Source organism: Mobula hypostoma, chromosome 11 (genome assembly GCF_963921235.1).
Source record: "Mobula hypostoma chromosome 11, sMobHyp1.1, whole genome shotgun sequence".
Taxonomy (NCBI): Eukaryota; Metazoa; Chordata; class Chondrichthyes; order Myliobatiformes; family Myliobatidae; genus Mobula; species Mobula hypostoma.
The window spans coordinates 3,481,981-3,499,226 of NC_086107.1; the positions used below are offsets into that span (position 1 = coordinate 3,481,981).

General features: G+C 45.1%; 1 protein-coding gene across 4 annotated transcripts in view; it reads left to right on the forward strand.

Annotated features, from left to right (window-relative positions):
- The window catches only part of LOC134353556 (transcriptional enhancer factor TEF-1), a 326,595-nt gene that overhangs the window by 255,949 nt on the left and 53,400 nt on the right, over window positions 1–17,246 (forward strand). For 2 of the 4 annotated variants that reach the window (XM_063061583.1, XM_063061584.1), the window contains exons 5-6: window positions 3,159–3,221; window positions 3,321–3,383. The exons of 1 other annotated variant lie outside the window; for it this stretch is intronic. In XM_063061583.1, the coding sequence (XP_062917653.1) occupies window positions 3,159–3,221; window positions 3,321–3,383 (126 nt within the window). The remainder of the gene's footprint in view (window positions 1–3,158; window positions 3,222–3,320; window positions 3,384–17,246) is intronic. One more of the 4 variants, XM_063061585.1, reaches the window with a different exon arrangement.

Genomic DNA, 17,246 nt, shown 5'->3' on the forward strand with positions numbered 1-17,246 from the left:
TCGTGCACCGTATACTGCAATAACAGGGAAACGCTCGGACTGGAGCCAAAGAGCCTGTATCCATGATGCATTGCTTTAAATTCACCAGCTCGTTTACCTAATTTGCCTGTGCTTGGCCCACATCCCTATAAACCAGGATACTCAACCTTTTTTTATGTCATGGATCCTTACCGTTAACCGAGGGTCCATGGATCCCAGGTTGGGAACCCCTGGTCTAAACCTTTACTATTTATGTACCGCATTCAGAACATAACTGTACCTGCCCATGCCTTCCTCTGGTAGCTGATTCCATATACTTGCCCCTTGGTTTCCCTTCAGAATTTTCCCCGCTCACCTTAAATATGTTTCTCTAGATTTAGCCTCCCCTCCCCTGGGAGATTAAGACTGTTTCCCCCTCCCCTCCTGTATTATTCCATCCCTCTCTCTAGCTCACCTCTACCTTTTCTCTTCTCCTCACCCACCTGTCTCCCCTCTCTGGTGCCCCCCCTTCCCTCTCTCCCATTGTCCACTCTCCTTTTCTATCAGGTTCCTTCTTCTTCAGCTCTTTGCCTTTTCCAGCTATCACCTCACCTCAGCTTCTTATTTTATCCCCCTCCCCCACCCAAGGTCTCACCTATCACCTTCTAGCAACCTTATTGTGTCATCTGTCCCCTTCATCTCCAGTCGTGATGAAGGGTCCCAGCCCGAAACAGCAACTGTTTATTCATTTCCATAGATGCTGCCTGACCTGCTGAGTTCCTCCAGCAGTTTGAGTGTGTTGCTCTGGATTTCCAGCATCTGCAAAATCTCTTGTGTTTGTGATCGCCCACCTTACCTCTGCCCTTCGTGGTTTTATAAACCTCTCTAAGGTCACCCCTCAAGCTCCTTCACTCCAGGGAAATGAGTCGCAGCCTGTCCCATCTCTCTTTACGACTCAGGATATCTGATCTGGTAACGCATGTGACTTGTTCCTGCATTTTTTCCTACTTCATGGTATGCACCTTTTCAGCTAGGTGACCAGAATGGCACACAGTACTCCGAGCGTGATCTCACCGACGTCATGTCCAATTCAAAGTTCAAAGTGAATTAGCAAAGCACAATATATGTCACCATTTTCTTGCGGGCATTCACGGACAATCCAAAGAAAAACAATCGAATCAAAGAAAGACCACGTAAAGCAAGATGAACAATCAGCATGCAAAAGACAACAAACTGTGCAACTACAAAAGGAAAAAAAGCACAAAATAATCAATCAATCAATGAATCAATTAGCAATAAGTATTGAGAGTGTGATGAAGAGTCCTTGAAAGTTAAGTCCATAGGTTTTCAGAACGGTAAAGTTGAGTGAAGTTATCCCCTCTGGTTCAAGAGCCTGAAGGTTGAGGGGTAATAACTTGACCTGAACCTGGTGGTGTAGGTGTTGAGGCTCTTGTATCTCTATGGTGAAGGCAGCAACGAGAAGGGAGCGTGACCTGGATGGTGGGCATCGTTGAGATGGATACTGTTCGACATGACCAATGAAGACAAACATGTTAAATGCCCCCTCCATCATCCTGTCTACCTGTGTCACCACTTTCAAGAACTATATACCTGCCCCCACTAGGTGTCTGTGGTCATCAACAATATCCAGGTCCCTGCCATTTACTGTTTATCCCCTGGCCTGGTTTAACTCACCGAACTACAACATTTCACACTTGACAAAGTTAACTTCCAAGTCTCAACTCCTCATAAGACCATAAGATATTAGAACCAATCAACACACATCAAAGTTGCTGGTGAACGCAGCAGGCCAGGCAGCACCTCTAGGAAGAGGTACAGTCGACGTTTCGGGCCGAGACCCTTCGTCAGGACTAACTGAAGGAAGAGTGAGTAAGGGATTTGAAAGTGGGAGGGGGAGGGGGAGATCCAAAATGATAGGAGAAGACAGGAGGGGGAGGGATGGAGTCAAGAGCTGGACAGGTGATAGGCAAAGGGGATACAAGAGGATCATGGGACAGGAGGTCCGGGGAGAAAGACAAGGGGGCGGGGGAACCAGAGGATGGGCAAGGGGTATAGTCAGAGGGAGAAAAAGGAGAGTGAGAGAAAGAATGTGTGTATTAAAAAAAATAATGGATGGGGTACGAGGGGGAGGTGGGGCATTAGCGGAAGTTAGAGAACCGATCAACCTTAGCTTTAAATATATGAAATGACTTGACCTCCACAGCTGTCTGTGGCAATGAATGCCTCCTCATCTGTGGACTCATGTCCTGATGAATGGCCTCTGCCTGAAACATTGACCGCTTACCTTGTTCCATAGATGCTGCCTGGCCTGCTGAGTTCCTCCATTTTGAGTGTGTGGCTTTGGCTGATGAGATATTTGCATTAATGAGCAGATATACAGGTGTACCTGATGAAGTGGCTATGAGTGTACATGGCGAATTTCATTGATCCTTGATCCAAGATGCTTTACCCTGGTGATTATTTCAAAGGTCTTTTGGAGTCTTTCCAAACCTCAGGATCAGCCATAATCGCTACAGATCTTTTCTGAGCTCCTTTTTTCAGGCCAAGCACATGAATTGGAATTCTGTTTTATCAAATTACCGATTCACATTGTGTCAATTAATTGGATTGAAATCTGCTGCTTAATTGAATTCTTTACACACAGGACAAATGGGGTCTTAGTTTTAAAACTTGCATGCTTTTTCTTTGATTTATTTTGGGCACATTAAGTCTGCAGCCCAGCTGCTAATATTTTTATTCCTTTGAAATGACTCTGGTCAAAGTCTGCTCTTCGGACAGTTTTTTGATATTTTTTGTGCATGTTTATATTTCTACTTGCTGTGATGGCTTGCTCTCCGATCCAATTAATTGATGGCAATGAGGTTAGAGGAAGGCAAGGTGACCTTCCGGACTCTAACTCTCACCTGGCGATATCAAATACGCACCGTCTCCGACTCTGCGCACGTGGACACGGCCTTGTGGAGGTCTCTGCAGTGATGACACGCTGACTGCGCTGGTACGTAGTTGCATCTTGCCTGCTGGGAATGCAAATTCCTCCCAAGTGCTAAGCTCATTAAGAAGTTGTAGATGATAATGTTTTCCATAAACTAAGCAGCGGCAATCAACTGAAGACAGAAGACTTATTTCACCTTTAATTTGCCTTTTCTTTTGTGTCTTGTTTCATGGGGTTCACAATGTAGGTGTCTAGTCATATACAGGTGTTAGCAAGAAAGAAAGTTCGAGAAATTCAAGCCGTCATTAAGGTACGTCCGGCTAGCTTCTTCGCACAGGGGCTTTTGTTTCCATGGTTACAGGCTTTTTTTTTCTCTCTTTTGTTTTCCTCCCCACCCCTATCCTTGCAGGTGTCTAGTCACATTCAGGTTCTTGCCAGAAGGAAATCCCGGGAGATTCACTCCAAGCTGAAGGTATGCGCTTCTGTGCTTTGGGCTTGTTGCGGCTGCTCTCCCTTCCACAGAGGTTGCCTGCTGCTCTGGTGACACTCTCTCTGGGTCTCTTCCCGCCCACCCTGCATGCCACTGTCTCTGGTGCTGTTTTAAATTTAACCCTCGGGGCTACATGCTCTTCAGAGACGCGAGATTCTGCAGATGCTGGAAGTCTTCAGCAGTGCACACACAATGCGGGAGGAGCTCGTCAGGTCAGGCAGCATCTGTGGAGAGGAATAAGTCAATATTTTGAGCAGAGATGTCAGGACTGGAAAAGATAGGGCAGAAACCAGAATAAATAGGTAAGGAGAGGGGGAGGATCACATGCTGGCAGGAAATAGATGATTCCTCCTCCTTCAGCCCTTAACCTCTTCTACCTTTCACCTCCTATCTTCTCAAACCATCCCATTCATCTCCACCTCCCCCACCCATCTACCTTCCCTCTCACCTGGATTCATCTATATCACCTGCCAGCTTGAGCACCTCCTCTTACCTTATTCTGGCTCCGGTCCTCTTTCCTTCCAGTGCAGACGAAAGACTCGGCCCGAAACATCGACTGCCCATTTCCCTCCGTAGATGCTGCCTGACCTGCCGAGGTTCCTCCAGCATTTTGTGCGTGTTACTCTTTGGAGAGCAGATCAGAATAATTTGCCCAATACCGGCAGGTTTTGTTGAGGAGAGTGCATTTGGATTGAAGATGATGAAAAATACCTGATTTGCATAAACCTTTAAAAAAATGTGTGCAATTTGCAACAGTGATCATAAATCTGGTGTTTGTGTGAAACGTGACTCAAGACCATAAGACACAGGAGCAGAATTAGGCCATTCAGCCCATCAGGTGTGCTCTGCCATTCCATCATGGCTGATTTATTATCCCTCTCAGACCCCATTCTCCTGTAATCTTTGACACCCTTACTAATCAAAACCTTATCACCCTCTGCTTTAAATATGCCCGATGACTTGGCCTCCACAGCCGCCTGTGGCAACAAATTCCACAGATTCACAATATGCTGGCTTACTGCCCATTACGCCACCATCGCTTAGGACAACCGTGAAGGTCCTCCATCTTCATTGCTGCTTCTGTTAGCCCTGAGCTGAACCCCTGAACCCGGAGGACCGCTGGACCACTCTGGCCTCTACCCTTTGACCTGTTTGGCATGGGTAACCCTACCAAGAATCAAACCACAAGCCCTGACTCCAGCTGACCTGGCTGTCCGGGTCATTGAGGCACGCAAGCCTCCAAACCCTACGACAATGTTGTGGTCTTCTTAGAGGTCACCACCCTCTGGCTAAAGAAATTCCTCCTAATCTCTGTTCTAAAGGGACAGCTTTCCTGAAGGAATTCTAGCAGAGTTGTCAAGCAAGATATTCCCTGAAAGAAACTATGCTGACTTTGGCCTATTTTATCACGCGCCTTTAAATAACTGAAACCTCATCCTTAATAATAGACTCAAACTTCTTTGCAATCACTGATGTCCAGCTAACTGGCCTATAATTTCCATTCTTGTGTCTCCCTCCCTTCTTAAGGAGTAGGGTGACATTTGCTTTAGAGCAGCTTGGCACAATTGTTGGGTAAGCCAATTATTAGAACACAGAATAGTGCAGTGGAGACAAGAACAGGCCTTCAGTCCGCGATGGCTGTACTGAACGTGTTGCAGAAGTGGACTAATCCCATCAGCCTGCACAAGATCCGTTCCCAGTATATTCATGTGCCTGTCTAACAGCCTCTTAAGCACCTCTGTGGTATCTGCCTCCACCACCACCACCCCGGGCAGCCCATTACAGACACCTGCTCCTCTCTGTGGGGGAAAGACATTTGCCTGCACATCTCTTAAACTTTCCACTCTTACCTTAAATGCATCTCCTCTAGTATCTAGATCATAGAGCAGTACAGCACAGGAACAGGCCCTTCGACTCACGATGTCATGCTGAACCAATTCAAGGCCAACTAAACTAATCTCTTCTGCCTACATAATGATCACATCCCTCCATTTTCCTCACATTCAGGCACCAATATTTGACAATACCTCTCTGGGTCACAAAGATTCTGACTGTCTACTATGTCAGTGCCCTTTGTAATTTTATAAACTTATATCAGATATCCTGGCAGCCTCCGACACTCCAGAGAAAACGACCCCTCCTCATAGATCATACCCTCTAATCCAGGCTGCATCCTGGAGAAGCTCTTCTGTACCCTCTCCAACACCTCCACAGCCTTCCTGTAATCGAGTGACCAGAACTGTACACCATATTAGCCCTGAGATCTAAATTTGGTCTGTTCTGATAGGCAGACAGACTCACACTCTCACTTACTGAGAATCTCATTCTCTCTCACTTTTTCACATTCTCTCTCTTTCTCTCTCTCTCTCTTACACATACACACATTCTCAGTCTCTTACTCTCTCACTCACTTTCACATATTCTCTCACACTCACTCACTCTCACACACTCTTACACTCACACACACTCTCGCTCTTAACACTCACTCATTCACTCTCACTTTCAAGACTTTGTCTCTCACTCTCTTGCACTCTCACTCTCACACACTCACACTGTCTCACTGTCACACTCTTCTTTCACACTTGTTCTCTCACACTCTCACTCACTCTGTCTCACATGCACTCACACTGTCTCACACTCTCACTCACTCTCACTGATAAGCCTTCATGTTCACACGGTGAGATAGACGATGTGCTATTAAGACACATTGCAAATAATGAAATGACCTTGAGGCAGTCTTGATCCAATATCTGTTTAAACAGAAATACACTTGGCTTCAAGATAGGGATTACCAGCCACTGGAAGCAAATAAAAGCCTTTTCACTCTGTAACTGTGTATGGTCCTCAAAGGGTTAAATAACAAAAAGGGACAAAGAAAACAGCATTTTAAAAATTTTCTGACCAGATATGGTGAATTGCATGCTGCATATAACGAACTGGTCTGGCTGTGATGCGCTTGTGAGGTTTGTGAGGGTTTCTGTTTATTGTTTGAATGCAGCTTGCTGCCGAGAATGATTGGCGGCTGCCTCCTGACTAGTAACAGAACCGGCTCATCTCACCCAGCTGACGGGAGCCAGGGGGCTCGGTGGTGCTTTTGTACACACACACACTCTCACTCACATATACAAGCACAGGCGTGCACACATGGGCACATGGTCACAGTGATGTTCAGTTCACATTGTAGACACCAGAAGGCCTTCATTTGTGATACACATGCTGACATATGCACACTTGTGTTGACACGTTTCCAGACACCAATACTTGTCCTCCCGCGCTCTCCTTCACACTCCGCACCTCACAGACAAAGGGTTATCCACTCCCTCTGGCCTTCCCCATTCTACTTTACTAGTCTCACACACACGAACACAACCACGCACACACACAGACTGACACATACACGCACACACAGAATTACCCACACATTCACACAGATTCACACACACACACACACACACACACACACACACACATACACACACACACTGTCTCACACACACATGTACACACTCTCATAGGCACACATGCATGCACAGATTCATACACACGCAGACTCACACACAAACATACACACATGTGCGTACACGCACAGACCGTCACACACAGTCTCACAGACACACACACACATCCAGTCACATACACACGCGCGCGCACACACACAGTCACACAAACATACCCAGTCTCTCTCTCTCTCTCACACGCACACACGCACATATTCTCACACTTGTAAAAGCAATGTATTGCCATTTTTCCATCACCCTGCCCTGCCTTGGAGCCATGGGAAAGTGGTTTAACTTGCCTGTTGTGTACTGCCCTCTAGTGGTGAGAGAAATTGCACCCTTTCCCCTCCAAATGGACCATTCTCACTTGGCTTTATAGACTAGGAGAGCTGGGCACAGTGTTGTCAAGTTTATTCTCCTCCCCCATTCACCAGGAACTTTACCCCAGAGCTGGGCACAGTGTCCCCCAATCCATTCCCCTCTTCTGTTATCCATTTCCCTCACCCTGTACTTTTTCCCAGAGCTGGGCACAGTGTCCCCCAATCCATTCCCCTCCTCCATTCACCCCGTACTTTACCCCAGAGCTGGGCACACTGCCCCCCCCAATCCATTCCCCCTCCTGTTATCCATTTCCCTCACCCCATACTTTACCCCAGAGCTGGGCACAGTGTCCCCCTCATCCATTCCCCTCCGCCATTCACTCCCGTGGCTTTCCCACCGCTCTTGTAAAGCTCGCTACCCCTCAGATCCCTGGCTGACCCCAGCTCTTAGATAATGGCACAACATTAGTTACCCTCCGGTCTCCTGGTACCTTGCCTGTGCCCAAACTGAGTAGAGGCTGACTTTTGGGGAGAAAGTATTGTTAAAAGAAACTGGAGATAATTTTATGGTGATTGATGGGATACAGAGGGCAGATGTTAAAGGTTGATTTTTTTACACAGAGAGTAGTGGGTGCTTGGAGCCCCTGCTGGGGGTGGTATTAGAGACAGAGACATTAGGAACATTTAGATAGGCACATGGATGATAAAAAAAAAGGAGGACTATGTAGGAAGGAAGGATTAAATTCATCTTAAAGAGTAGGTTATAGGGTTGGCACAACACCTTGGGCCGAAGGAGCTGTACTTTGCTGTAGTGGTATATGTTCTATGATCCCCGCTCTTAAATAAAGGCAAAACATTATTCAGCCTCCTGTCTCTTGGTACTTTAGAAACATAGAAAACCTACAGCACAATACAGGCCCTTTGGCCCACAAAGCTGTGCCGAACATGTCCTTACCTTCAGAAATTACCTAGGGTTACCCGTAGCCCTCTATTTTTCTATGCTTCATGTACCTATCCAGGAGTCTCTTAAAAGACCCTATCATATCCATCTCCACCACCGTTACTGGCAGCCCATTCCACGCACTCACCAATCTCTGCGTAAAAATCTTACCCCTGACATCTCCTGTCTACCTACTTCCAAGCAGCTTAAAACTGTTCCCTCTTGTGATAGCCATCTCAGCCCTGGGGAAAAGCCTCTGACTATCCACATGATCAATGCCTCTAATCATCTTATACACCTCTATCAGGTCACCTCTCATCCTCTGTCACTCCAAGGAGAAAAGGCCGAGTTCACTCAACCTATTCTCATAAGGCATGCTCCCCAATCCAGGCAACATCCTTGTAAATCTCCTCTGCAGCCTTTCTATGGTTTCCACATCCTTCCTGTAGTGAGGTGACCAGAACTGAGCACAGTACTCCAAGTGGGGTCTGACCAGGGTCCTATATAGCTGCAACATTACCTCTTGGCTCTTAAACTCAATCCCACGATTGTTGAAGGCCAATACACTGTATGCCTTCTTAATCACAGACTCAAGCTGCGCAGTAGCTTTGAGGGTCCTATGGACTCGGAACCCAAGATCCCTCTGATCCTCCACACTACCATTAATACTATATTCTGCCATCATATTTGATCTACCAAAATGAACCACCTCACACTTATCTGGGTTGAACTCCATCTGCCACTTCTCAGCCCAGTTTTGCATCCTATCAATGTCCTGCTGTAACCTCTGACAGCCCTCCACATTATCCACAACACCCCCAACCTTTGTGTCATCAGCAAATTTACTAACCCATTCCCCCACTTCCTCATCCAGGTCATTTATAAAAATCACGAAGAGTAGGGGTCCCAGAACAGATCCCTGAGGCACACCACTGGTCACCGGCCTCCATGCTGAATATGACCCGTCTAAACCACTCTTTGCCTTCTGTAGGCAAGCCAGTTCTGGATCCACAAAGCAAGGTCCCCTTGGATCCCCTGCCTCACTTTGCCTGTGCCCAAAATGAGTGGAGGCTGATTTTTGTGGAGAGAGGATTGTACTGTTGAAAGTTTTCTTGTAGAGATTGTTGCCAATATTTGAACCAGTCCAATGTGGCGCCTTGTCTGTTCGCACCACGTAATTCTGTGTGTGTGGCCCCTCTGAAGTTCGTGTACCTGTCCAGTGCTGCTGTCTGTCTGGTCACACCACATGACGACACACTATTCTTGGAAGTGGATTAAGACTATAAGATCATAAAACATAGGAGCAGAATTCAGCCACTTGGCCTGTCGAGTCAGTTCTGCTATACCATCATGGCTAATTTATTTTCCCTCTCATCCCCATTCTCCTGCCTTCTTGCTGCAACCTTTGACACCTGGACAAATCAAGAACCTATCAACCTCTGCTTTAAATCTTCTACATTTGAGGAATAAAGTCTTAACCTATTTAATCATTCCTTATAACTCAGGCCCTCCAGTCTTGGCAACATCCTTGTAAATTTTCTCTGCATTCTTTCAATCTTATTTACAACTTTTTGTATGTAGGTGATCACAACTAGATTCAATACTCCAAATTAGGCCTCAACAACTTCTTATACAACTTCAACATAACATCCCATCTTCTGTACTCAATACGTTGATTTATGCAGGCCAATGTGCCAAAAGCATGTGATGCCTCTTTCAATGATTATGCACCTGTGCTGTACTGTTCTATGTACGTAAGCACCAAATACGGTTAGGGTTAGTGTCAGTGTAGTTCCAAAATTGTACCTTTTATTAAAAAAGTAGACAAAATATTTTGTTTCAAAATCAAAAGAGAAATGTGCAGGGAATTAGCCAGGGGTTAACAATTAGCTTTGTGATGCTTCTGATGAGCCATATTCATTTTCTCGCCCATAGCCTAGTTGCTAGGACGACTGCACTTTCACCATTTACTCCTCTTGCTGGGTGAGATGCAAAGCATTGTGGGAGGCAGTGGCTGTAGTGCCGAGGAAGCACCCTGCCGGACAGCTCTTGCCAGCTCCCCCCGCATCCCCAATCCGTGCAACAGGCAGTTTTGCCAGACCCACACTCCGTGATCCCTCTACCCCACTCGATCCCCCTCCCCACCCAAGACTTGGGCTCCTGAATTTCTGATACTGATTATGAAGCATGGAGGCGCTGAGCCGTAGACAAAGCTTACAAACGCTGCCTCTGGCTGGTTTCTTGTCTGCTTGTGTTCCAGGCATTTTTTGTTTTTGTTTGGTTCAGTTACCACCCAGTTCCTCCCCACACAAAGAATGATGGATAAATGTTTCTGCTAGCACTTTTCGAAAGTGGATTTTTAATAATTCATGCACAAAAAGGGAAAACTCCTTTTGATAGAGACTTTGGCAGTATGTCACCGCAGAATGAATAATCCGTACTCATTAGGCCGTGGGTAGCTATGCATGCATACTCTGTCATAGGTATTGGCTGATGCTTGGCTGACATACTCAGCTTTTTGTATACTAACCGCTTTCTCTTTGATGAAAAGCAAATTATAAGGCAGGCATAGAGAGAGAGAGGGGGGAAATTTGTTACTGCCAATCAGTGTAGTCATTCACACTGTAACTAAGCATTTACATGGAATAGTGTTGTGTAAGAATTTTTACAGCATAAGATTTACATGTATAACTTTATCTTAAAATAAAAAGTATCGTGTAATGGCTTACTTGGTTCAAAAATGTTTTATTTAATTTTTTCCCAGTAAATTCAAATCTTTGATTTTTAAAACTTGTTCTGTGTCAAGTAATTCCTCAACTGTTCTGGGTTTTATTATTTCTGTAGTGTATCAAAATCTGTTAGCAATGTATAAAAATTGCACTTATCGAAGAATTTCTTCCGAGCATCATTAACTATTTGAGGGACATTCCTATTCACTCAAAAGTATTTAAAACTTGTGCAGTGATGGCTAAATCTGTCACATAGTTAAATGTAAGATCAAACCCATTACAACGAAACATTGACAAGGTGCAGAGCTGGGCTGAGGAGAGGCAGATGGAGTGTGAAAGTGTGAAGTGATTCACTTTGGAAGGTTGAATTTGAAAGCGGAATGCAGGATTAATGTTAGGATTCTTAACATTGTGGAGGAACAGAGGGATTTTGAGGTCCACGCCCATAGATCCCTCAAAGTTGCCGGACAAGTTGATAGGGCGGTTAAGAAGGCGTCAGCACTGTTGGTCTTCAGTAGTCGGGGGATTGAGTTCAAGAGCCACGAGGTAATGTTGCAGCTCTATATAACCCTGGTTAGACCACACTTGGAATATTGTGTTCAGTTCTGGTCACCTCATTATAGGAAGGATATGGAAACTTTAGAAAGGGTGCAGAGGAGACTTACCAGGATGCTGCCTGGATCTGAGAGCATGTCTTATGAGCATAGGTTGAGTGAGTTAGGGCTTTTCTCTTTGGAGCAAAGGAGGATGAGAAGTGTCTTGATAGAGGTGTACTAGATGATAAGAGACATAGATTGAGTGGGCAGGCAAAGACTTTTTCCAAGGGCAGAAATGGCTCATACGAGGGGGCATAATTTCAAAGTGATTGGAGGAAAGTATGGGGGGATGCCAAAGGTAAACTTTTTGCACGGAGTGATAGGTCAGTGGAGCACCCTGCCTGGGTGGTGGTAGAGGCAGGTACATTGGGGACATTTAAGAAACTTTTAGATAGACACATGAATGATAGGAAAAGAATGAAGCGCTATGTGGCAGGGAAGAGTTAGATTGATCCTGGAAAAGGTTCATACGTCGACACACCATTGTGGGCCGAAGGGCCTGTGGTGTGCTGTAATGTTCTATGTTCTAAGTATTATTGCTGACGCAGTTGAGGCAAGTAAAACAACACCAAAACTTCCAAGTATAGAGGTGAAAAATGAAACAGCCTGAGACCTCAGCTGTAAGGAGAAGTTGGGCCCGTTGTGGCACCACTCAGCCAGATTTTCAGTCTGCCTCCAACTTGCTGATTCATCACCACCTTTGATTTGGCCTGCAATAGTGCTGTCGTCAGCAAACTTGGAAATGGCGTTGGAGCTGTGCTTGGCTACACAGTCTCAGGGTACGACGTGTCACCCTGAGATTCATTTTCTTGCAGGCGTTGACAGAAAAATAAAGAAATACAATAGAATTTATGAAAATCTAAACATAAACAAAGACGGACAAATGACCAACCAATGTGCAAAAAGACAAATAAGTAAATAGCACTGGGATCATGAGTTGTACGGTCCTTGAAAGTGAGTCTGTAGGTTGTGGAATTGGTTGAGAGTTGAGGTAAGTGAAGTTATCCAGATTGGTTCAGGAGCCTGGTGGTTGTAGGTTAATAACTGTTCCCGAACATGGTAACACATACAAAATGCTGGAGGAACTCAGCAGGTCAGACAATAATTATATGTTTGTTTATTTAGAGATACAGTGCCCTTCTGTCCCAACGAGCTGTGCAGTTCAGCAACCCTCCTTTTAACCCTAGCCTAATCAGAGGACAGTTTACAATGAGCAAGTAACCTACTAACCGGTACGTCTTTGTAATGTGGGAGAAAACCAGAGCACCCGGAGGAAACCCCCACGGCCATGGTGAGAACGTACGAACTCCTTACTGGAACTGAACTCGGAACTCAGACATCCCAAGTTCTGTCAGGGTCACGCTACGGTGGCACCACACAGGACTAAAGCATCTATGGAAAGGAATAGTGAGGTAATGTTTCAGACCGTCCTGCGAATGGTCTCGGCCTGATGAAACGTCCTCTCCACAGATACTGCCTGACCTGTTGAGTTCCTCCAGCATTTTGTAAGTGTTGCTCTGGATTTCCAGCATCTGCAGAGTCTCTTGTGTTCTTGAATGTGGTAGCATGAGACCTGATGTCCATGTCCGATGATAGTACTTTCCTCCTGCTAATAGGCTAAGTGGACTTTACGAGCCCGTCAGCAGAGATAGACAATTTCAACATTACAGATTGACTTTCCCAGGGTCATGTCTTAAATGCGCACTGCGCACTCTCACGGAGGAGTGCTCTCCAGGGGGGAGTGACTCAAATTGCAGAAAGGTGGATTATTTCATAGTAAATCCCACCTGTTTTGCAGGTGAAATGAAAGTTGTCTTTTCACCTGGAGGGAAGGGTTGTTGAGATTGTGAAATGCTTGTTCACACTTCTTGTTCTTGGATAATACAATTTAATCACCTTTCGAGATTAAAAAAAAACATGCACTTGCACTCAAAGCAGCAAGAAACTGTTGCTGGCAGTGAGAGGGCTCTGTAACCAGAGAACATGGAGTTCGGATAATTGGCAATGGAACCACAAGGGAGAAGGGGAGGATTTTTTTAAAGCATTGTTATTGTAATCTGGAGCACGCTGAGTGCAAAAAAACTGGTGGAGGCAGATTCAGAAAGGCAATTAGTTAAACATTGGAAAAAGGGTAATTATGCAGGCTTCTCTGGAAAGAGTTGGGGAGGTGTAGGTGACTAAATAAAGATCATTTCAAAGTACGGACTCAAGCAGTGGGTCAAATAACCACTGCCCATGTAAAATGATATTGTGATCAAATAGCAAAATTGTTGTTAATCAAATTGGACTTTTTTTTACAATAAAAATTTCAAAAGTTTAAAGTTCAATCTGCATTTATTATCTCTCTCTCACACACACACACACACACACACACACACACACACACACACACACATCTATAAGAGGATTTCTTGGAATGTATGCGGGATGGTTTTTTGAACCAACATGTCGAGGAACCGACGAGAGAGCAGGCTATTCTGGACTGGGTTTTGAGCAATGAGGAAGGGTTAATTAGCGATCTTGTCGTGAGAGGCCCCTTGGGTAAGAGTGACCATAATATGGTGGAATTCTTCATTAACATGGAGAGTGACGTAGTTAATTCAGAAACAAAGGTTCTGAACTTAAAGAGGGGTAACTTTGAAGGTATGAGACGTGAATTAGCTAAGATAGACTGGCAAATGACACTTCAAGGATTGACGGTGGATATGCAATGGCAAGCATTTAAAGGTTGCATGGATGAACTACAACAATTGTTCATCCCAGTTTGGCAAAAGAATAAATCAAGGAAGGTAGTGCACCCGTGGCTGACAAGAGAAATTAGGGATAGTATCAATTCCAAAGAAGTAGCATACAAATTAGCCAGAGAAAGTGGCTCACCTGAGGACTGGGAGAAATTCAGAGTTCAGCAGAGGAGGACAAAGGGCTTAATTAGGAAGGGGAAAAAAGATTATGAGAGAAAACTGGCAGAGAACATAAAAACGGACTGTAAAAGCTTTTATAGATATGTAAAAAGGAAAAGACTGATAAAGACAAATGTAGGTCCCCTGCAAACAGAAACAGGTGAATTGATTATGGGGAGCAAGGACATGGCAGACCAATTGAATAATTAATTTGGTTCTGTCTTCACTAAGGAGGACATAAATAATCTTCCAGAAATAGTAAGGGACAGAGGGTCCAGTGAGATGGAGGAACTGAGCGAAATACATGTTAGTAGGGAAGTGGTGTTAGGTAAATTGAAGGGATTGAAGGCAGATAAATCCCCAGGGCCAGATGGTCTGCATCCCAGAGTGCTTAAGGAAGTGGCCCAAGAAATAGTGGATGCATTAGTGATAATTTTTCAAAACTCGTTAGATTCTGGACTAGTTCCTGAGGATTGGAGGGTGGCTAATGTAACCCCACTTTTTAAAAAAGGAGGGAGAGAGAAACCGGGGAATTATAGGCCGGTTAGCCTAACGTCGGTGGTGGGGAAACTGCTGGAGTCAGTTATCAAGGATGTGATAACAGCACATTTGGAAAGCGGTGAAATGATCGGACAAAGTCAGCATGGATTTGTGAAAGGAAAATCATGTCTGACGAATCTCATAGAATTTTTTGAGGATGTAACTAGTAGAGTGGATAGGGGAGAACCAGTGGATGTGGTATATTTGGATTTTCAAAAGGCTTTTGACAAGGTCCCACACAGGAGATTAGTGTGCAAACTTAAAGCACATGGTATTGGGGGTAAGGTATTGGTGTGGGTGGAGAATTGGTTAGCAGACAGGAAGCAAAGAGTGGGAATAAACGGGACCTTTTCAGAATGGCAGGCGGTGACTAGTGGGGTACCGCAAGGCTCAGTGCTGGGACCCCAGTTGTTTACAATATATATTAATGACTTGGATGAGGGAATTAAATGCAGCATCTCCAAGTTTGCGGATGACACAAAGCTGGGTGGCAGTGTTAGCAGTGAGGAGGATGCTAAGAGGATGCAGGGTGACTTGGATAGGTTGGGTGAGTGGGCAAACTCATGGCAGATGCAATTTAATGTGGATAAATGTGAAGTTATCCACTTTGGTGGCAAAAATAGGAAAACAGATTATTATCTGAATGGTGGCCGATTAGGAAAAGGGGAGGTGCAACGAGACCTGGGTGTCATTATACACCAGTCATTGAAAGTGGGCATGCAGGTACAGCAGGCGGTGAAAAAGGCGAATGGTATGCTGGCATTTATAGCGAGAGGATTCGAGTACAGGAGCAGGGAGGTACTACTGCAGTTGTACAAGGCCTTGGTGAGACCACACCTGGAGTATTGTGTGCAGTTTTGGTCCCCTAATCTGAGGAAAGACATCCTTGCCATAGAGGGAGTACAAAGAAGGTTCACCAGATTGATTCCTGGGATGGCAGGTCTTTCATATGAAGAAAGACTGGATGAACTGGGCTTGTACTCGTTGGAATTTAGAAGATTGAGGGGGGATCTGATTGAAACGTATAAGATCCTAAAGGGATTGGACAGGCTAGATGCGGGAAGATTGTTCCCGATGTTGGGGAGGTCTAGAACGAGGGGTCACAGTTTGAGGATAGAGGGGAAGCCTTTTAGGACCGAGGTTAGGAAAAACTTCTTCACACAGAGAGTGGTGAATCTGTGGAATTCTCTGCCACAGCAAACTGTTGAGGCCAGTTCATTAGCTATGTTTAAAAGGAAGTTAGATATGGCCCTTGTGGCTACAGGGGTCAGGGGGTATGGAGGGAAGGCTGGGTTCTGAGTTGGATGATCAGCCATGATCATAATAAATGGCGGTGCAGGCTCGAAGGGCCGAATGGCCTACTCCTGCACCTATTTTCTATGTTTCTATGTTTCTATGTTTCTATATATAGTCACCATATACTACCCTGTGGGCATGTGGCCAAGTGGTTAAGGCATTGGACTAGCGACAACCTGAAGGTCGTGAGTTCGAGCCCCAGCCGAGGGAACATGTTGTGTCCTTGAGCAAGGCACTTAGTCACACATTGCTCTGTGACGACACTTGGTGCCAAGCTGTATGGGTCCTAATGCCCTTCCCTGGGACAACATTGGTGTCGTGGAGAGGGGAGACTTGCAGCATGAGCAACTGCTGGTCTTCCATACAACCTTGCCCAGGCCTGCACCCTGGAGAGTGGAGACTTTCCAGGCGCAGATCCATGGTCTCGCAAGACTAACGGATGCCTTTATACTACCCTAAGGTTCCTTTTCTTGAGGGCATTCACAGTAATCACAAAGAACCACAATAGCTTGCTTTTATTGTTTGCACGATTTTTTTCTGCACTTTGGGTGTTTGACAGTCTTTTTTTAATGGGTTCCTTTGGGTTTCTTTGTTTTGTGGCTGTCTGTAAGGAGACAAATCTCAAGGTTGTATAACATTATGCATACTTTAATATTAAATGTACTTTGAACTTTAGAATGAATGAAAAACCACACACGACGAGATGGACAAACAACCAATGTGCAAAAGACAACAGATTGTGCAAATACAAAAAGAAAAAAAAAACTAAAATAAATATTCAGTTTATTCTGGCATCTTCCCCCTTCCTCCTCGGTCCTGATGACGGGTCTCAGCCTGAAACGTTGACTGTACTCTTTTCCATAGATGCTGCCTGACTGCTGAGTTCCTCCAGCGTTTTGTATGTGTTGCTTTGGACTTCCAGCACCTGCAGATTTCCCCGTGTTTGAAATAAATGAGCAATAAATATCGAGAACATGAGTTGTAGATTCATTAAAAGTGAGTGCATAGGTTGTGGAATGCGTTCAGT